The sequence below is a fragment of the Megascapheus bottae genome, chromosome 7, assembly GCF_031878675.1.
Source record: "Megascapheus bottae isolate mThoBot1 chromosome 7, mThoBot2.hap1, whole genome shotgun sequence".
Lineage (NCBI taxonomy): Eukaryota > Metazoa > Chordata > Mammalia > Rodentia > Geomyidae > Megascapheus > Megascapheus bottae.
Window position 1 is genome coordinate 71,375,966 of NC_143515.1, and position 21,843 is coordinate 71,397,808.

A 21,843-nucleotide genomic window follows, 5' to 3' on the forward strand; every position below is an offset into this window, starting at 1 on the left:
ATAAACATTAGCAGTGTTGGGCCGGGAGTTTGGCCTAGTGGTAGAGTGCTTGCCTAGCATGCACGACGACCCAGGTTCGATTCCTCGGTACCACATACATAGAAAAAAGCCAGAAGTGGTGCTGAGGCTCAAGCGGTAGAGCTCTAGCCTTGAGAAAAGTCCAAGGACAGTGCTCAGGCCCTGAGCTCAAGCCCAGGACTGGCAAAAAAAAAAAAAAAAGATTAGCAGTGTCCCACCTGCACTCATGTTCTGTGTTCTCTGTTATGGAAAGGGACTGGATCAACACAATCTAAACAAGCCAACCACCAGCCATAAGCAGTTTTATGAATAAAATATTTAATCAACTGATCTGTACAACATATTCAAATGGTTAATGACAAGTATACAAGCATGTTTAAGCAAATATATACTGCTATGTCATAATCAAGAAAAATAGAGTTTGCTGTTTTACAAGTCATTTACATTTCAATATATACAATCTATTTAAATGTGAGAATATATACCCAGGTGAATTTCTACCTCTCCTTGAAGGGGTTCTGTGCTAGCTGGCCTGGCCATTGGAGAACACTCACAGGGCCAGCCACGGCTGCCCAAGTAGCCAGGTTAGGCAGCAGGAGACAGTTAATCTGCAACCTGAAAGCCCTAGAATCCTGCTCAGGCCAAACCAGAGCTGGCAGAGTGCCCACAAGATTTCATTTGGAGCCAAATGAGTTTGTGAAACTTTTCCCACATCCCCCGATCTTCTTACTCCCAAGCCAAGCTAAGAAACAGTGGGTGTCGTTGCAAAATGAAAGAGACTTCCCCCCAAAATAATTAACTTCGTTCTTCTGCTGCTGAGGGAATGGCGTGTCATGGAGCCTTGACAGCATTACCATCACTGCGTTTTGCCATTTCCTTAAAACCAACGTTTGAGAATCAGATTAAGTTTGCTTTGTAAGCTGCGGGCCACTCACCATGAACTGCATTCTGCCCACCCACGGCCCTATTGAACCAGCGTCCCTCTGTAAGCAGGTGCAGAAGTTCAGCAGCAATCTTCACAGCAAAAGGATTTGCCTCTTAATTTATAACACACAACAAAACAAAACAGAAAAAACTCCTAAACTTTTCAGAACCTCCATTTTCATTAGCCCAAAGGACAAGTTGTAGACTGCATATTCTTGTTTGTTTTAATGGATTGACTATTCATTTGCAGTTAAAACTTCCAGCTAAAAGACCTAATGTGATAGAATTATAATTCTCTGTAGAAGGAAACTGTCTGCCCTATAGTATAAGTGAAATAAAATACACTAAGGATGCTTGTGTTTTGATCTGTAATTTACTAAAGTAGAGAAGGCCAGAGACATTCCTCTCTGGTGAGTTTCTGTTCTTAGCCTGAAACACCTGCCTATTTCCCAGCCAGGAAACACATTTCATCCTGAGTTTTCTTTCTCACCAAACTGGATCATCATTTTCTACATAGAGTGCTGACTGGCTGACTTGCTCGGGCTCAGCAGTGAAGTTGCAGTGAAACAAGCGTGCATGTGGAGAGCCTGTTCCTCAAGCCAGCCCGTTTCCCTCAAACCTCGGCCAAGTCCTCCTAGTTCCGAGGCTAGGACACGGGGATACACACACACACACACACACACACACACACACACACACACACACAAATGTGACAAGAAAAGGCCCTCAACCCACCTTGTCATTGTACCTCAGATCTGTATCACTGAGAACCCCAGGCCAAGACTGCCCACAGCCCTTGTGAGTGATGTGGGCAGGGCCCGGCTCCAGGAAGGAGAACATGTGCACTGCTAAGGGGTCTCTGCAAACTTACAGTTCAGCAATACTTATAGATGGAGCCTGAGGGCCAGCCATGGTTCTAGAGTCTGGCAGCCAAAGGTCTGGAAATCCCAGATTTAAGTAAGGCATTTGACCCCGTCTCTAAACACAGAAATGGTATTGTATGCTTCTGGTGATAGGATGAAACAATGGAGGGAGAGAGAGACAGAGACAGAGAGAGACAGAGACAGAGAGAGAGAGAAAGAGACAGAGAGACAGAGAGAGAGAGAGACAGAGACAGAGACAAAGACAGAGACAGAGACAGAGACTACCTAGACACATTTCCAGCCACCACTCTACTGTGCTCATGTTTGCTAAAACTAAAAAGAAAAAAAAGGGGATCCCCTTTTGCATTGTGATCAAACACACATGCAAAAATCAGAACAGCTGGCCCCCTCATGAAGGTCAGTACCAGCTCGCCTGCAGGTGCCCGGGTTGGTCTCAGCTTTTCTTTGTTTTCTAGACACCTTCTTTCAGTGTCCCTTGAAATGGGATGACAGGTTGCTGCACTAGGACCTCACTCTCTGCATGAGGCCAGCAGAGGTATGTTCATCTCACAAGAGGGAACTGTGCTTCTCACATCTCCACACCACACCATCCCACCAACAAACACCTCACACACCTGCCTGCACAGAAACCGGAAGTCCCTGTGGACACCACAGTGTGCTTGCCATTCAGGGAGATGCGAGTGACAGAAACCAGCCCTGACTTTGTCCCCCCCCCCCAACTCCCCCCCCCGCCCTCTCTCTCCCTCCCCCCTCTCTCTCTCTCTCTCTCTCTCTCTCTCTCTCTCTCTCTCTCTCTCTCTCTCTCTCTCTCTCTCTCTCTCTCTCTCACACACACACACACACACACACACATTCTGGAGGAGGCCTACAAGATCTAGAAAGGGGGGAAGGGGATGAAGTATGAAGTTGAGATTTTTTTCAGCCCATGGCAAGCAGACTTTGAAACAGCCCACAGCAAAGAGTGCCTGCCCTCAGTTACTCTTGCTAATTTACAATGTCTACTTTCAGCCTTCTGCCCGTAGCCTTCTCTGTGTGCCCTGGCTGGGCTGCTGGCCCTCCAAAAATAAAAATTAAAAAATAAATTAAAAAGCCAACTCTCACCAGAACATCTCTCTGGGTTCTCTGTATACTTCAGAGCTCTGGCACAGATTAAAGACCTGGAGACTGGCCTGTCTGCCTCGCTGTGCTTGTTTGTCTTACTCCCAGCCTCTGGGAGTAGGTCCACCTGGGCTGTCCACAAAGCCTTCTCTGCCTTCCGGGCCCTCTGCTGCCCTCCATAGAGGAACTACAGCAGTCACCCATCTCGTCCTTCTTACCCTATGGGAGTACAGGAGTATCAGGAACTAGGTGAGCCAGGCTCGCCTAAGCTAGGGGACATGAGACATCTGCTTTGAGAAAGCCAAATCCCATTCCTCCACCCCTCCCTGGCCTCCACACCGGCCTCACATGCTGGGGTGGGAGGGGAAGAGATGGAAGCCACACAAGTGAAGCTTGTGAAGCCACACAAGTGAGGCTGGAGGTAAGATAAGATGGACAATACACACACACACACACACACACACACACACACACGTCCACACACAGGGGCACATGCCATAGTGTTTTACTACTGAGAAGATGCCTTTGTGACTGGGTTCCCTTTTCCTTGGAACAGTCTCAGTGGCTCTGCTCTGCATTGGAAACAGCTAACTGGGCTTCCTGCAGTAGCATCTTAGGCCTATGGGGCTGGACAGGGCTTGCTTGCTTGCTTTATTTTATTTATTTATTTAATGCTTAAACTTGCCTGGGCCCTGTCCCTGAGCTTTTAGTGCTCCACCACTTGAGCCACGGCTCCACTTTGGCTTTTTTTTTTTTCAGAGGGAGGAGGGTGCAGAGGTAGTTATTTGGAGATAAAAGTCCCTCAGACTTTCCTGCCTAGGCTGGTTTCCAATCACAATTCTCAGGTCTCAGCCTCCTGAGTAACTAGGATTACAGGTGTGAGCCACCAGTTCCCAGCTAAGAGGACCTGGTTTTAAGGACAAGTCACCTCCAGCAGGGAGATGAAGATGGCTGCCACAAATAACTTGCCTCTGGACTGGGGAGATCCACCATCGAACTCCACCTAGCAACTCCCCTCCGGAGAGGTGCGGGCCATTCTGTAGGTGGGGCAGTGTAGTTGAGTTGGTAGTATGATGAAGTCCACAATCGGCTGCCGCTCAGACATGCCAGCCTCCATAGGGACCTAGCAACTGCCCACCCCCACAGTGTGGTTTCTAGCCAAGTTCAGTCATCTGCCTGTCATCTCCTCTTCCAGCGCTGGCCTTCATGAAGGGCAAATGCAAGCCCTTCACTCTGTTTCCTGGCCTACCTGCCAATGCCCCTTCCTTCACCCACTGAAGGGGTTCAGAGGCTTAGAGAGCCTAGAGAACCAGAGAGGCCCAGACAGTTGCAGGAATCTCCCTTTTACTGCATTCTGTGGAAACCAGACAAGCCAGGGAAGAGCTGGCTTCTCTCTGTACAACAGCTGCTCACAGAAAGCACAAAAGCAGTCTACAGCCCCGGTGACATCCTGTATGAATGGGGTGAGCTTGCTGACAACCTGGGGACTCAGAGGATCTGTATCATCTCCTCTCCCCATCCTCAAGATTCCCAAACTCTTCTCAGGACTCATACCTTAGCCCCTGCTGAGGCCTTAGGTACTGTCAGAGAAGGCCCTCCCAGGAACTTTCCAAGACTTCAAGGCACCACTGCACCGTGCACACGCCAAAGAAGCCTGACATGCCAAGCTGGAAGACCCAGCAGCCCAGCTGCTTGAAAAGCCAGCATTTGGGAATCCTAGAAATTCCCATCCACCAGTGGGGGGCGGGCAGGGGGAATGCAGAAGTTCTGGCTTCAAGCAACAGCCACAATATCCGCAATATCATCTTGGTGTTTGGTAGCCCCCACAGCAGTCCTTCTCCTTGACCAGGGTTGTCCCACCCCCAGATTCACAGGCTATACTGCTGTGAGCTCTCGTAGTGGTACCTAAGTCTAGCGGGAAATTTTGTTTGGCAGGATGCTTTGGTGACTTCAGACGGGGTGGCATCACCCACCCGTCCTGCCACATTTGAACTTTGTTCCATACTCCCATTTGAGGTACAAGTGTGTGTGCTGGTTATCCCATCCCATCCCTATTACCTAAAAGATAGGCAGACAGTGCAAGGAGCTCCCAGCTGTGCTGACAGAGGCTTACTGGCAAAACTAGTGTAAACATCCTAGCCATAGAAACCTGGAAGCCCTACGTCAAAAATGAGCATTCTCACAAGGCAAGCACATTCTATTGTATAGTGGATGGGCAGGGGTCTAGACACAGCTGGGGCAGGGAAACTTCTGTGGTTCATGGAGGTTCAGGAAGGCCCAGGAAAAGCTAGGAACTATTCCTTCCACTTAGCAAACCGCACAGGAGGCCTCAGGGGAATGGAAAGAAGTCATTCTGTGAAGTGGGAGGGCAATGAGTTCCTCTCACAAGGCGTGGCTTAGAAAGAGGCAGAGAGACGCTCACTGCTATGCTATCCACAGCACGTCATTGTAGGAGGTGAGCTGCAGAAAATGTTTAAAAATGGACATTTTCCCCTACTATAAAAAATAAAGCTCTGGCTAAATCAAAACCTTTCTTCATCCTAAAATTTCCTCAAAATAGTATTTAGCTGTGACTTCTCATTAATATCCTTTCTAAATCTTCTAATTCAGCAGCATTTAACTAGTGTCTTTTACATTTTTTCATTATGATAGACATCAGAGCAATCACTATTACCGCCATCATTTAGAAGGGGAGATTTTCCCTGGCAAAATCCAGAAATCTGGGCACCACCTTACCCAAGCATGAAAAAGTGATGGCTTTCCTTTTTAACCAGAGCAGCCACTATGGGATTTTTTTTAAGTTACTCACATAATCATGGCATATAAATTTGCATTATATCATAAGAGTGGGAAATCTTAATGTTAGTATTAATTTATACAGAGGTTTTTTTTTACCCCCTTTAGAAGAATTTTACAAAATGTAAGGGACTCAGCTGGAACCTCATCTTTCCTGTCCCTCAAGAACATAAAGTGTTGTAACTGTAACCCCTCTATGTTTTTTTAAATACAGTTTTTAAAGGAATATAAAATTTAACTACTAAGGTACAAATAAATTGTTCTGGAACTTAACACCCAAGCCAAGGGCGGAATTAATGGATCATTAGTACACTAAAGACCAGCCCCAGCACAGCATTAAACAACAGCACCTAGGAGAACTGTGGGTTTGAGGAGGATTTTTTTTTTTAAGAAACCATGAACAGGTGGGGTCCTAATTCTTTTTCTTCTAGCTGTCAGCAGAAACACCACGAAGAATATGAGGCATCCGCAGATCAAATCAAAACAACAAAGGCTGGCATGTGAGAACTTACTTTTAGAAAATCTTGTCATCCATAAGACTCTGGAACAAACTTCAAAAACTGAGAGATGGGTTTGCACCCAGCTCAGCCCACACCAAGGCCCCTGCTCTTCAGAAGGGACACACAGCAGCCAAACTGAGAGCCAGAAGAAAGGGCGTCCCCTTTCCTCCTGCTCTGAAGGTCTGGATTGTGAATTTAAGACACTCACACACACACACACACACACACACACACACACACACACACACACACACACACAGCACTTCTGTGTGCAGCCTCAGTTCCCCCCGACTATCACACTGCCAAAAACTACAGCAACAACTCAGTGCAAGCACGTAAAGGCCAAGGCAGATTGGGAAGCTAAGCACAAGCATATGTTGGCACACCGAGGCTGAGCTACCTGGCAGAGGAGCCTGAATCCTCCCGCTGGAGCTGGAGACACTCACGCCCTCATGCACTGAGAACCTCTTTGCCAGCTTCTTAGGAAACCCTCCTGGCAGTCTCCAGGGAACACCGGAGTCCCCGCATGCGCCCTCTCCCCCGCCTGTGCCCAACCTGGGCACTGATCTCCTTGCCTGCCCTCAAGACACTGCCATAGCCTCCCTCTGACCCGGGAGATCTCTCGCCACCCCCGGGGTCACATCAGCTCTGACAGCGGAAAGCTCTCCTCCACTGCACTCCAACACACACACACAACCCAACACAACACAACACAACAACAACAACATTCTTTTCCAGATCTCTCCAAATTGGAATTGATTAAAAAAAAAAATAAAAACAGGGCGGGGATGACCTTTGCAGAGATCTGGGAAGCTCCAAGAGGCATTTTTTTTTTCCTGAAAACAAACATCCGGCTCAAAACGGAGGGAGGCTTCGTTAAACTGTGCGGGTTGAGAATGGGCAGTTCGACCCTTCCGTGGGTGCCAGGGTGCCACGTCGGGGATTCAGCCACCCAGCCAGCCAGAAGGCAAAAAAATAACAACAAAAAAGGGGGGGGGTGAAAGAAAGAAAACGAACTCGAGTGAGTGCCACTTACTGGTGCCCCTGATCACACGCCAATCTCAACAGGACCATCCTTCACACACACACACACACACACACACACATCTGTCTAGAACTACCCCCGGGATGGCCGCCCCCGCCCCCGCTCCCCCCCCCCCCCGGCTTTCGGATGCTGCTGTTCACCACACGGGTGACTGTGTGCGTGAGTGAACGGGTGTGAGTGTGAGTAGTGCTCCCCCTGCAGGCACGGGGCCAACGCTGGGTGACAGCCCCCGGGCTCCGAGCCCTCGCCCCGGCCGGAGCTGCTCCCCTCCGGCTTCGGCCCTCCGCCTCCCCAGGCCGCTACCTGCAGCCGCAGGCCTCCACCACCATGTCCTCGTACTGCTTGTAGACCACGTTGTTGGCGGCGTCGATGTAGAGGATGCTGATGGGGCTGAGGCGCGCGGGCACGCAGCAGGACGCGGGCGCGGCGTCGGGTGCCATGGAGTTGAGCAAGGTCTGTATGATGGCGTGGTTCGTGGGCTCCAGATGCGAACGCAGCGGGAAATCGCAGACGCCCTCGCAGTGGTACGCCTCGTAGTCCAGCGGTGCGATGATCCAGTCGTCCCAGCCCAGCTCCTTGAAATCCACGTGCAGCGGCTTTCGGCTGCAGCGGCTCCGGCCCCTGCGCCCGTGGCCCCGGCCTGCTCCGCCACCGCTGCCTGGGGCCGGTCGAGTCCCGGCCAGAGCCGTCCGCCGCCGTCGGCGGCCTCCAATGAATGACTTGGGAGATCCGGGGCCGCCGGGTCCCGGGTCGGGCGGCGGTTCGGCGGCGAGAGTCGCCCGCAGCGCGCGGGCCTGGGCGCGGATCTCCCGGAACAGACTCTCCTTCCTGAGCGTGCGGGAGGAGACGACCAGCAGCGCGCGCTCCTCCGCCAGCGCGTCGCCTCCGCCCCGCCAGCCGAAGCCCAGCCTCCGCAGGGACCGCGGGGTCTTCTCCGGGCCCAGCACCGCGCGCAGCGAGAGGCAGAACGAGCGGTTGGCACGCGGTTCCTGACGGTGGCTCCGCACGGCGTCCGCCACGTCGAACACCTCCCAGCGCGCGCCGTCCAGGGGCTCCGCGGCCTGCGAGCGCAGCAGGCGCGGCGGGCGGGCGGCCCCCGGGCATGTGGACAGCAGCAGCAGCGGCTGGGGAGTCGCCCTGGCCGAGCCGGGCTCCGGAGACTCGCGGCGCAGGACGCGCAACTCGGCACCTACCACCTCGTCGCCGTCGGGAAGGCTGGAGAGGTCAAACAGGAAACTCTGGTCGTTCTCCGCCGCCGCCGCCGTCGACCCGTCTGCCGGGGAGGAGTAGAGACACGGGTAGAAAAGGGAGAGTGAGCGCGAAGTGTGCACTCCCCGCCTCCGTGCCCCCTAACAGCGCTAGGCTCCAGCAGGCCCGGAAGCCCGGTGAGGCCTTGGGGACGCCAGCATCTCCCTCCATCTCCTAGGGGCGCAACCAAGGTGTGGCCATCCTAGCCCCGGAGCGGCCACAGACCCCCTGGGATCGCCGAGCCACGGGGCTGGGAGCGCCTCCCAGACAGAGTCGGCTCGGTTGCCTCTTCCACAGGCCTGCGTTTTCGGTGAACAAGATCGGGTGGATGTCAGGCTTAAGGCTGGGGTGACCTGTAGTCGAAGTGGGCGCCTCTGAAGTTGTGCGCCCCTCCCTGAGGACCCCGCGACTGAGTAACCCGCTCCTGCCTGCTGAGCCACCTCGAGGGCCGACATTCCTCATCCCCTGCAAACGCTTTCCTCTTCTTCCACTCAGCCTGGACACCCCCCCCCCCCGCCCGTGCAGACTGGGCCCTGCCAGTCGTCGGAAAGGCCGAAAGACGAGCATCCTTTGACCAGATCTCAGCCTGGCCCCTCTGAGCGCACCCCTGGCCTGGGAAGGACCGGAAGGAGGCGGAAGAGTGGAGGCGGCCGCAGCTTTGCGCGGCGTGGGGCCCGCGGGAAGTCTCACTTCCACCAGAGCTGGAGCCTTCGGAGCCCGTTCGCTCTGCTGCGACCAATCTCAGTCTTGGGATTTTATTTCTGATCATGAGCACTTCTATTTTTTCTTTAGGGGATCGTGGGGGGGGGAGTTTAAATTCCACCACGCAGTAGATAAGGAGCTCCCTTTGAAGGGGGTCATATGGTTTCGTTTTGCCCCAAACTCGGAAGAGACTGCAAGCTCCCCCCTTACCCTTCATCAGAGACTCGCTCACCAGCCGCGGACTCCAGGCCCTGACGTCTGTCTGGGGGTTGTTCTCTCTGAACGCGTCCCCGACGCCCTCCAGCTCCCCCTGCTCGCGCCCTGCTCGCGGGCCCTGACGCTTACCCGGGGAAGAAACAAGGACTGGCGGCCTCTCAGGCCTGGTGAGACGAGCAGAACTTCCCTCGGGAAAGGGCTTCGCTGCGTCTCTGACAGGGGGGAAGATGGCTAACCCTCAGAAAGGTGTTGCTGCTGGTGTAGGATCTGGCGCAGCCCCGAGCTTCCTGTTCCTAGGATAGGTTTGTGGGCAGCCTTCTCAGGCCCTGAACACCAGGCCTGGCCTAGCTATGTGTATCCCAGCCTCCAGGGCAGGAGTCATAGCAGGACTTGAGAGAACACTTGGTCATTCTAACAGACTCCTAGAGCCGTTTTCGCCTGGGTTCCCCATGTCCCCTGCATAAAGGAGTCTGCACACAGGGGCGTTGCAGGGGTGGTTTGCTCACCTCGCAGTGGCCTCTCCCCGCTCACCCCAGTCTGGGATCCACGGTATACAGACTGGCAGTCTGTATGCAGACCCCACGCCTCAGACCAGCAGCCTTTACTTTCCAGCCCCGATTCTTTTTTTCTTCCTTTCTTTCTTTTTTAATTTTCCTCTCTGAACTTTCCATGCTGGACAGAATTAAAGCCAAAATTACTTGCATTTCCGCCTGAAATTAGTTAAATTTTCTCTATCTGTCTGTTCTAATGACTTCAATGGAGATTATAAAATCCAGATGACACACGGAACCACCACATGGCCTTACCCACGTCCTACCTTTGCGGAGCCCCCCCGGGGTAAGGTGGGGTGCTCCGGGCCGCAGGCATGTCTGCACAGACTCCAGGGAGGCCTCCCCTCCCCACACAGCCCAAGTCCAGGACCACTGGGTCTCTCTCCCACCTGTGCTCTCTGGCTCTCTCCAACCTGTGCATCCCCCGGGGTGGCCACAGCCCACCGCTACCACTGCCGGCTCCGTCTTGGCAGAAACTCCAGAGCCCTCGCTCCTTTCTTCTGGGCCCCGAGGCCCCTGCAGACCCTTCCCCAAGAAGCAGATCTGGTACTCAGCCCGCCTCCTCGCGCGGACCTGCCAGCCGGAGAAAGCAGCGGCTCGGCCCTCTGGGGCCCGGAGGCCCTGAGCGGCGAGCGGAGGCCACCGACCGCCGCAGTCCCGGCGCATGGCGCCCCGGGGTGTTGGCGTTGGAGGTGAATTCTCTCTCTTAACACCTGAGGCTAGACTGGTGGGGCCGAGGCCCCGAGCGGAATGGAGCGGGAGCGTGGATCCTGGGCAATCGCAGCCCAGGGTCGGACGGGATGGGTGGGCGCAGAAGAGGCGTAACGTACCTTGGGCCGCCTGGTCTGTGAAGCCGGTGATCGTGTCCGCACGGCCCCGGCCCGAGGTGGCGGCTACCCCAGCCGGAGCGTTCGCGGCCAGGCTCCGGTAGAGCGACATCATGAAGTGGTGTGGTACCACCGAGCCGTTCCTGAAGGCAGAGCCAGGGGCGCGGCGCCCCGCGCGGACCCCGGGAGCCGCGGCGGCCTGGACCGCGGGGATGCCCGCCGGGGCGAGGGTGCGCCCGCCGCCGCCGCCGCCGCCGCCGCCGCCGCCGCCCCCCGGGCTCCGGGCCGGCCCAGCCCCCGCCGTCCGCAGCACCGCGGCAGCTTCCAGCCCGTCGCGGGGGCGGCAGGCGGTCAGCAGCCAGAGACACAGCGCGGCGGCGGCGCTCAGGTCCATGAGCTCCGAGGGCCGGCCGGCCGGGCGGGCGACTGGGGCTCCGTGGCTCCGGGAAGTCCCCCGGCGCCTTTTGAACATAGTGTTTAATAATGGGGGAAGTGTGCGCGGCCAGCCGCGGCCCCCCGCCTCCCCCACCCCACCCCCGCCAGCGCCCGGACCAGCGCCCCCTGCCGAACGCTCGGCCGGCAGCGCTGCGCCCCCCACCCCGGCCCGGGGTGGAGTCCCGGGCGGGAGCCCCCCCCCGCCGCGCCCCCCACCCGGGCCGAGCGAGTGTCACCCGCCCCAGGCTCCCGCCGCAGCCCGGCGCCCCGCCCCACCCCAAGGCCGCCGGACCCCCAGGCCCCGCCCGGTCCGCGCCCCCGTCCGCTCCCTGCACCGACGCTGCGCGCACCCGCCCAGCTCGGTCCCCGCTCCTCTGCAGTGACACCGCCCCACCCCGTTCCGATCCCGGTCCCCGAGGAGCGGGGGACCCCGTTCCCACCGCTCACGCCGGGACCCCGTGTTCCGAACGCATAGAGAGGCCACAGGGGCGCGCGCGGCAGTCATCGAGGCGCGTTCCTGACCCACGGACAGGATCCGACCGGTGGCTCCCCACCCCGCCATCTGTAGGGGAAGAAGAGAGGACAGATGGACGGGGATGGGCGGATCTCAGAAAGGAGAGACTTGCGCCCACACAGGAGCCGCGGAGTTCGTGGGTGACGGGTCACCTCGACGGAGTGCGTCTAAAGCTGGGACCTCCAGAGGGACTGGCGGCCACGTTTCTTCTAACTGCAACCCACCCACAACCGGTAGGCACGAAAGCGACCGGAGGGCCCCAGGTGGCGCCCCAGGGCTCCTCATTCCCATCCCCGCGATTGTAGCACGTGGCCAGGGGTGAATGGAGGGGACCTCGTGGTGATCCAGGCTCTAGCTGGCGGCAGCCGATCCGGGAGAGGGGACCCACCCACGGGAAATTCGTGGACGGGGGATGGACGAATGGGTCTTAGGTGGTCGGAGCACCTGGATGGACTGACCCAGGGGTGCGCAAGGGAAGTCCTGTTCCTTCCAACTTTATTGCACTTGCTCCATAACTCAAAATCTAGACGGAGCAGAGTGTGCATCGTGTTTGTCATGGACATCTTGAGAGGGCACGTCCAAAGGCACTGGGGCCCAGCCTAGGACCTCCAGAACCGACGGAGGGCTAGGACCACCGAGTTGCCTTGCACTCTGGTTTTGTCCCTCTAACTCTTCAGTCATCACCCACTGTGCCTGGAGTTTTAAACTTTTCTCTACCTGGGGACGTTTACAAGGGAAGGCTCCTTTTCTTGCAGACTCCGTGGCCAATCCAGTGGAAGAAGGAGAAAGGCTAGCGTGGGAGAGTCTGGGCTTGCAGTACTTTCCTGGACCATCCAGGCCACCTTAGCCCTCTTCTTTCTTCCTCTGGGACTGGGGTTGGAGAATGGATGAAAAGACCGTGATCCAAGGTTTCCCTTTCTTGGGTCCAGAACAAAATGGCCTCCCCACAACTGACAGGTGCTTACTGGAAGCCCTCCCCCGACTCACCCATCCTTAGGCCCAATGCTTAAGGTCCTACTGTCCGGCTCAGGTTTCTTCCTGGGAGCCTTCCAGCAGGGTCTTGGGCGGGGGTCTCCAAAATCAGCTCCCTTCGGTTTTGTGCCAATGCCTAGGGAATCTGAGGCGAGGTCTTTGAGCAATGGCTACAGATCACCCTGGTCAAGTCCCTTGGCCTCCTCTGGATTTCAGTTTCCCCAAAGGAGAAAATAGGTCCTGGCATGGTGAGCGACAAAGCATTCATTGACTATATGACAACCCTGCCCTGCAGCCACCTTGGGCTCAGGAGTAGGGATGAGTGGCACACTTCCTTCGCTCCATGTGATCCAAACACAGAGACTGAATTGCCTCATCTATCTAGTTTTCTTCTGGAACTTTGTATGTGGCAGGGGTTACGTGCTGCACAGAGGATGCTTAGGAGACATTCCCCGCACCTGCTGGGTGTTCTGAGTGCTGAGGGGACCAAAGCCAAGGAAAGCAGGTGGTGCAGACTTTACTTTCCCCACCAGTGTTTCTTGTTCTGCTCTGAGAGCAATCATGCATGCATCCCTTCATTACTTCCTGTCCTAAGTACTTTTTTTTAAATGCAGTCTTAGGGTGTGAACTCAGGGCCTTGAGCTTTCTTGGCTAGTGCTCTACCACTTGAGCCTTACCACTACCTTGGCTTTTTGCTGGTAATTTTGAAAATTGAGTCTACCAAAGGTTTTTACCCTAAGTAGCTAGGATTATAGGCTTCAGCCACTGGTGCCTGGCTCAAGTAGAGTGTGTGTGTGTGTGTGTGTGTGTGTGTGTGTGTGTGTATGTGTGTGTGTGTGTGTGTGCGTGTGATTGTGGGTGGTAGGTATGTTTGGGCATGTCCTCATGTTACTGCTAGAGCTTTTGAACGCAAGGCGTCTCCCGTGGGTTTAGCCTCTTCATGTAAGCCTGGTACTTTACTGCTTGAGTACCGCCTGGTACTCCACGTCCAGCTTTTTGCTGATTAATCTGAGATGTCACTTGGCTTTCTCTGGCCAGGCTGGCTTTGAACCATGATCCTCAGACCTCAGCGTCCTGAGTCGCTCTGGTTACAGGCATGAATCAGAGCACCCTGCTCCAAGTGCATGTCCCTATGTTGTGGACTTGAGGGTGCCTCAGGACAGTCACTCTAGACGCGACAATAAACAGATGTGTAACATATAGCCACGTGGTTCCAAGTCATACGCTGGTAACCCAGAGTCAGCAGAGAGCACACAAGCGGCAGAACCTAGAGGGGACGGGAGGTGTGGGGGGGTTTGAGCCATGCCTAGCTCCTTCTTGTCCCCCAATACTAGACATGCCACATCTGTGCCCTACCTCACATATCCATGCCACTTATCACAGCCCTTCCTTTCCTGTGACATAAATACGGTCATTCCCATTTTATAGGAAGAAAATTGACTCATGGAAATTCAATAGCTTGTGCAGTGTCACTTGGGAAATATAAAGCCCAGAATGGCCCGTTGACTCTCCTCAACCCTTGTCCTCCACTGCCTCCAAGGGCTGGGGCTGTGAGGACTTTGGTTCACCAGTCCCCTCTCCCAACCCCGGAGGAGAGGCACTCTGGAAGATTCTTAACAGAAGCAGAAACTCTCAGACACTGGGGAAGGTTCCTCTGAGGACCCCTTCCTGCCACTTCTGTCAGTTGGGAACTCACAACACCTGCCACAGAAAAGTCTGTGGAGCCAATGGCAGGATCTGGCTGCCCAGATGCCCTGTCCGGGACCATCTCACGCTGTGAGTGATCATTGTCCTCACCAAAGCCGGTGTGTTCACTGAGGAGAGAGAAAGGTGAGGACAGGAAATCCTCATCCACCTATCCCTTGCCTTAAGTCTCCAGCCCTCCTGGGATTCCACAACCCCAGCCCAGCCCAAGCCTGCTTGGGGCTTCCTCTTAGAAAGGTTTGGGTCACTGGCTGGCAGCAGAGAGCATGCCTAGTGGCACACCTCGCAGCTATGCCCTGCATCCGGGTGCTCTCTGTGGATGGGAGTCCCTGTAGGTGTTACCCCAGCATTGCAGGAAAGCTGCTGAACAGGTGCAAGAGCAGATGGGGGGAGCAGAGTTCAGGGAATATGGGAAGAAAACGGATGGAAGGCCTCATTTTGCTCTTCATCCATCTGATGACCACCAAACCTCCAGGCCACTAGACTGCAGGTGAAATTGGCTCCAACATAGACAGGAAGGGAAAGCAGCCTGGCTGGTGGGAAATGGGTACCGGTTCTTAACCGGAGTGAGGAGAGGAGAGTTCCCATCCCCAGACACTTCCCCTGATTGGCTGTCTCTAAACACCATGGCTCTGCTTCTGCCAGGGGACCTAATGTCTGAAAGAACTTTTGTGAGTTAATTAGACCAGCTTTCCGTGCACTGCCTGAATCATGATGAATTGTTCCCCAGACTGTTGTCATTGCCTGCAGACAAGAGAAGTGCTATCCTAGCTCACCTTCCCTTCTAGAAGCTGAGTGGGGATGAGGTGTCAGATGAATCTTTATTCTGCACCTATCAGAGCCACATTGCTCAAGGCCACCTTCACCCAGGGGAATTTACACCATCTCTGGAATTGTGCCACTTGGGAAGTTTGACTTGGATCATGCCAATGACAGCCACATTCCTGTGGCCTTCAGATACTAGAACTTCAATCAGACTCAGCGCTCACCTGCTCTGCCTTGCCCAGGGTTTGTGCCACACCCAGATACTATCCTCCATGTGTAATGGTAAAAGAACCCTCAAAGGTGACCTGTTTCCCAAGTCACAATGTCCCCATGAGAAGCTCAGGTCTCCCGTAAGGGGAAAGACCCTATAGCTCAGCATCTCACCCCTAGACGCTCATCTGGGACTTCCTGGCTGTCTTTCTCCTCTGTAGACTTACTTGCCCATCAAGACTCAAACCAAACCTCCATCCCCTCTCCTTTCTTGACTTTAGACCTTCAGTTGTCCCATGAAGCTGACCCTCACATGTCCACAGAAGCCTCCAATGACAGGTGGAGAGAGCATGAGGATAGATCCAATGACAGGATAGATCCAGTAACAGGACAGATCCAGTGACAGGACAGATCCAATGGGTGTCCTCTGGACCAAGGGCTCTGGTTACTCTAAGTCGGAGCTAGAGGGAGGGTTAGGGGGAGGAATCAGGGTCCTGGGGTAGATCTCACAAAGGGAAAAGGCAGGGGATTTGGTAACAGCAGCTAATGAGGCATCTTCCACCCCTCTCAGCCTCTAGTGAGGCTGGCTTCCATAAGGATACCCAAAAAGGAGCTCTAACACTCTCCCCCAAGAAAGGTCTGGGCTTGGCTTAAGAAATTTCTCTTGCTCAAGCCATAGTGACAGCTGTCCAGGTTACCCCAGCAACAGCTCTGGCATCCACACTGGGGTCTGTGTAGCCTTGGCCTGGACGCTGGGTGTGGCCTGCCCTATGCCCTAGGCCACTGGATGGGGGAGGGGAGGCAACAGAGAAGGGACAGAAAGGTAGCTTCTTTCCCAGAGGCTTTCCCCAAGGGCATCTTAGAGTGCTCAGGTTTGGGACAATTGGTGGCGAGCTAGCAGACACTGCCATCTTCTGGTTGCAGCTTGTAACAGCATCATGGTATAGCTGCTTTTCTGAGATTTAAGAGAAGACTGAAGAAATGCGAGGTGTGCTGCCACAGCTGTAATCCCGGCGCTCAAGAAGAAGAGCAAGGGAACTGCATGTTTGGGGTTACATAGTTGTCTCAAAAAATATTAAACTCTCATTCTATCTCTTCTTTAGATGGGGTTGAGGATGCCTACATAGCAGGGTTGTTCCAAAGTAGGTGAATTGAAGTAGACACAAGTCCTTATCCCAGAGGCTGGTCAACTTAATGGCAGCTTCTACTGTCTAGGTTAATCCAGTCTTCCCATCTGCCTTCGTATGATGGTGACCGTGCTGTCTTTCCTTTCTACAGACTTGCCCATCATCAGCAATAGCTGGAACGTTCTGGAGTTATTTTCTTGGAGATCTCTGTGAAAACATAGGCTTAAAAAAAATAGTCAGATGCCAGTGGCTCACACCTATAATATTAGCTACTGAGATCTGAAGGATCAAGGTTCAAAGCCAGCCTGGGTAGAAAAGTCCTCCAGACTCATTTCCAGCAAAAACTAAGGCTGGGGGCATGGCTCAAGTTTTAATGCCCCAGCAAGCAAGTGCAAACCTCAGCACCATAATAAATGATTAATCAATAAATGATAAATACCTTTAGAGTAAATGTGTAGTTTGTGCAGCAGTTTGGGGTTGTCACTCCTCCAGCCTTGGACTGTGTTTTCTGGGCCCACAATGATGAGGGGGACTCTTTGGCCTGGGAAAATAGGGGCTCCAGGTCAGGTTTGGAAGAATTAGGAAATGTGGTCCCAGGCATAGATGAGATCATGCAGCCCACTGGGACCAGGACGACCCTAGTTCTAACATCAGAGCTGGGAGCCGAGCACCGTGGGACTGACTGGGGATCACCTGCATGGGTAGCTGGCCCGGACCTTCTAGTCAAAGCAGCACAAGTGTCTGCAGAGGCACTCACTGGGGTTGCCCTGCAGAGGATGGGACTTGGTCCTAGGTAGCCCATCTACCCCTGAACATTACAGGAGAGTGGTCCTCAAGACTTCATTCCTGGCTTAGAATCTGATTCCTGGCTTTTATCTGATGGCCAGTGATGCAAAGCTGGAAGTTTGCAAAGGGCCTGGACAAGAGATTCAAAGTCCAGAAATGTCTGCAGATTGCAGACTGACCTCTCAGCTCAGTAAAACTGAGAAGGTAAAATCCATGGCTGGGGAGCCAATGTGCCTAGGGGCCACTGCCATGCACTCTGGGCAGGAGCAAATGTTTTGGCCAGAGATCTTCCAGGAGCCAATCAACAGGGTCAAAGTATCAATATTTTAAAGAAGAAGATTCTCCCCTCTGACACTCACCCTTGTAGGAACTGAATTTAGAGATATCCTTGCTCAAGATAAATGTTTAAGGATCTTATTCAACTCAAAGTATTTTAGGAACAACTGAAAACAACCCAAATGGGATTTAGTACAATAAATGCAAACTACCTGTCCTGATTGTAGACGGCAGTTTCCTGGCGGCACTGAGGTAAATTTTGTATGTTCACCGTGGAAATAGGCAAAATAGACAATCCCAAGTTCATGGTGGGCAGCGGAGAGGGTGAGGATGACAGCTTCTCCATGTCCACACCAGGGTACTTTCACATGCCCAAGGGTGTGTCCACACGCTTTCTCCCCTTTCAGCTTTGACTGTGTGTGTGTGTGTGTGTGTGTGTGTGTGTGTCAGAGAGAGAGAGAGACAGACAGACAGACACAGAGCGACAGAGACAGAGACAGAGAGATAATACATTACATACTCACATACTCTCGGGTATCTTCATAAGCAGCTATCAAAGGATACAAATTCTCCCTGCATAATATTTCAAACAGAACTGACAAGACAGGACAGAATGCAGAAAGCAGTAATGACTGGTACAAGTATTTCAAACATATATTGACAGTAACAGACACAGTGAAAGGAAAGGTTGGATTGTCCTAGAAGAATTACCCATGAATGGCTTGTGTTTTGTGCTTGGAGACAGGGTCTCATGATGTTGTTTAGACTGCCCTTGGATTCAGGATCATGCTGTCTCTGCCTCCCAAGTGCTGAGATTATAGACATGTGCCATTTCTTGCTATCTTATTAAATATTTATGGAGAGAAAAAAATAGCCCTTATGATATAAGCTAAAATTAAGGTCTAGTGAATGAAATGATTGACAAGAATAACACCACGATAAACATAGTTGGAGGCAATATATAAATGCTTCCTAGCTTGAGTTAGAAAATGAATTTCTTCAAATGTAACTGTACTCCCTCTATACATTATCCCGACAATAAAAACAAAAAAGACCTCCTTTTTCTTGGTGAGTGCTAGGCTTCACAGTCACTAGGGCATACCTCAGTGCTTTTCCCTTTTGTTGTTATTTTGGGTGGAGTTTCAATACTTTTTTTGTCAAGGGCTCACCTTGAACTTTGATGCTCCGTCCTCTGCCTCCTACAAAGCTGGGGTTATAGAGATGAGCTACTATATCTGGCTGGTTCTTTGTCTAATGTTGACATTCCCTATGGTGGCCTCAAGTCTCAATCTCAATGCCTCTCAAATAATTAAGATTTCAGGTACAATCCAGTACTGATATTTGAACTCAAGGCTTTGACCTGTTCTATCATTTGAGCCCTGCTCCGAGGCTTTTTACTTTTCGGGTTGTTTTTAGTGAACTTTTTCCAGACTGGCCTTGAACCTCAATTCTCCTTCTTGCACCTTCTAAGTAGCTAGGATTCCAGACACGTGCTACCAGGTGAGGCCTATAAGTGTCTTTTGAGTAGCCGATCCACTGTGTCTACCACATATTTCATGTTGTTCTGGTCACTTTTGATATCAGCTCACAGCAATGTGACAAATTAAAGGCTTCTGTTACACTCATTTCTTCTGTGAGAAAACCAACACTCAAAATGATACCTATTTTTCATGACTTGGTTCTGGCACCATCTCCTCCTGGATGAATTCCTTGTACACTCTCAATAGCCACCTGTAACTTGTGTGCCTTTATCTCCATAGTGTATCTCTCATCCCTGGGCCTGGTGTTGAAATCTCCCACTGTCCTGCAGCATGTGTGAGCTGCACGGAACCACCCTGCATCCACTTCCACAGGCCCCAGCCTGGCACAAAACTGACCCAGAGCCTGGCACAAAACTGACCCAGAGCTGTGTCCATGGCTGTTGGCTCTGCGAGACAAGCAAGGTGGCTTGTTTGTCCCTCCTCCCCAGGGACACACTCAAACTCCTGGAACTCTAAAGCGTCTCATTTAGGAGCAGAGGCAAACCAGCGGGTCCCCAGAACAATCACTCCACTAGACACAGGGAACCATCAGTGCTGGGGAGCAACTGGACTTCAGTTTGCCCTGTGGGCTCTGGATGTCTCTTAACTGACGGCAGGCCCCAGCGGCTAGCGCCCCCCACTGACCAAGGGAAGCCAGGTCCATGGAGAAGGAAGAAGGAAAATCTTTTGCAATGTGGTTTGTGTTACCGCAGGTTCAGCCATGGAAGGGGCTCCCCGAGTCAGGCAGGAAGCAGAAAATATCAGATTTAGATCCCACATTCCATGCATTGTGTACAATTATGCACCGGAGCCACACAAGGGCACGTGGGACCCACAGAGGCAGAAAATGGGATTGCTATCACTTTCACGGGAAGTTGGTTGTCCTTTTGACAGGCACCAGGTGTCCTGAGGCCTCTGGGGGACACACCTGGCAACCCCAGGCCAAGGTGAGGCCAGCACTGGGAGCAGTCCCCTGCCTTGTCTCCAGCTCTGTCTCCCAAGACCTTCCCAGCTCATCTCCATGGGCTGCCAGAGGGACTCAGCCTCACCCCTGCTTCCACAGCTCCTATCCACCCACGATGCCTCCCTGAGCAGCCCTGGCCACAGACCCAATGTCATCCACATTCCAGGATCTCAAACACCACTTGTCCTCCTCCCATCAAAATGGTGCCCCTCCTCCCTCAGAGAAGCCCCACCCCCCCCACACACGGCCATGCTCAGGAGCCAAACTACATGCTCAATTAATCCCCCCTCTCCTCCGTCTGTCTTTCCTGTTCTCTCAGGTCCACTGGCCAGGCCCCTCCTGAGTTTCCCTAGGGGCTTTGCACTAGGCACTGACTGCTCTAATTCACCCAGTCTTTATCGAAACCTCGCTTCTTTCCAAAGTCTTACCTGATCTCTCCCCATTCTCCAGTAGTAGGCAGAGCTTGTCATGATTGCTCATCTAGACAACAGACAGGTCCCAGGCGGGCCGCAAGGCATATGACCAGAGCAGTATTCAAAGGGGACACCTTGGGCCCTGGTGGCTCACACGTGTAAACCTAGTTTATTCAGGAGGTTGAGATTTGAGGATCGAAGTTCAAAATCAACCTGGGCAGGAAAGTCTGTGACACTCTTCATCTAATAAACCACTCAGGAAAAGGCAGAAGTGGTTCAACTAGTAGAGTGCTAGAGCACAAAGAGGCTAAGGGACAAGGACCAGGCCCAGAGTTCAAGCCTTAGGACTGGCAGAGAGAGGGGGGGGGAGGGGGGGAGAGATGCATTGGGAAAAGCCATTTCTCATGTTTCACTGTGGGGTTTCAGCATTAAGAAAAGGTAATAACGACGTTGAGGGCAGGGCGGTGGGTTAGCAGTGGCTGAGATCACCCGTCGTGGATTCCAGGATGGCCTGAGTTCTGCAGCTCCTGGTCCTGAGGCCAGTCTTGTGGTTTGACGGCCGTTCTCTTCCTGGTCCTCGCAGGTCTCCTCGCGGGTCTCCCCGCGCCTCACTGGGGAGAGGAGGTCTCCTGTGATCCAGCCTGTGCCATCCCGCGGCCTCCACGGCCCTGGTCCCACCTGGGTGCAGACTGCAGCCCTGAGGGGCAGTGCGGGGGGGGAGAGGCTGGGGAGCGCCGCGGGGCCCGGGAGGGGCAGGGAAGGGGCGCAGGAGGCCGCAGCCCCGCGCATCTGGACGGGAGCTGAGGCCGAGCCTAGCCTAGACTGCTGTTGGCTGAGGGCGGGAGGGAGGAAGAAGGGCGGCGAGAGCCTCAGAAGTCACCAGCGTGACCTTGACCGTGTGCCCTGTCCCGGACGAACCGAGTTTGTAGTTGGCTGGGGGAGGGGGGAAGGAGGCCTCCCCTCCCTTTCTCCCTCCCTCCTCCCTCCCATCCCCAACGCCATCTCCCTCCCCCCCTCCCACCTAGCGGGAGCCCAGGCCTCCGCGGCGCCGACATTCCGGGCCGCGGCCGCCAGGGGGCGCGCCAGGCCGGCGGGGATCGCGGCGGGGCGGGGCCGCGGCGGGGCCCGAGGCCGCGGCGGGGCGGGGCCGTGGCGGGGCGGGGCCGCGGAGGGACGGGGCCGAGGCGGGGCGGGGCCGTGGAGGGGCGGGGCCGCGTCGGGGCGGGGCCGTGGGGGGGGCGGGGAGCGCGGCGGGGCGGGGCCGCGGCGGGGCGGGGCCGCAGAGGGGCGGGGAGCGCGGCAGGGCGGGGCCGTGGGGGGGCGGGGAGCGCGGAGGGGCGGGGCCTCG

General features: G+C 54.2%; 1 protein-coding gene and 1 long non-coding RNA gene across 3 annotated transcripts; both read right to left on the reverse strand.

Annotated features, from left to right (window-relative positions):
* Window positions 1-7,564: 7,564 nt before the first annotated feature.
* On the reverse strand, window positions 7,565-11,203 carry Gdf7 (growth differentiation factor 7). 2 transcript variants are annotated; one of them, XM_090336207.1, is made up of 2 exons: window positions 10,813-11,203; window positions 7,565-8,538 (listed from the first exon to the last, which is right to left on the reverse strand). In XM_090336207.1, the coding sequence occupies exons 1-2, from the start codon at window positions 11,201-11,203 to the stop codon at window positions 7,565-7,567; spliced, it is 1,365 nt and encodes a 454-aa protein (XP_090192333.1). The 2 variants fall into 2 exon arrangements, with proteins under 2 accessions (XP_090192333.1, XP_090192334.1); XM_090336208.1 differs by having other exon boundaries at window positions 7,565-8,507; window positions 10,812-11,203.
* A 4,839-nt stretch (window positions 11,204-16,042) lies between these two features.
* Window positions 16,043-21,437, reverse strand: LOC150061048 (uncharacterized). Its single transcript, XR_016536185.1, has 3 exons — window positions 20,985-21,437; window positions 16,976-17,077; window positions 16,043-16,743 (listed from the first exon to the last, which is right to left on the reverse strand). It is a non-coding gene; the product is annotated as an uncharacterized LOC150061048 (long non-coding RNA).
* Between the last annotated feature and the right edge of the window lie 406 nt (window positions 21,438-21,843).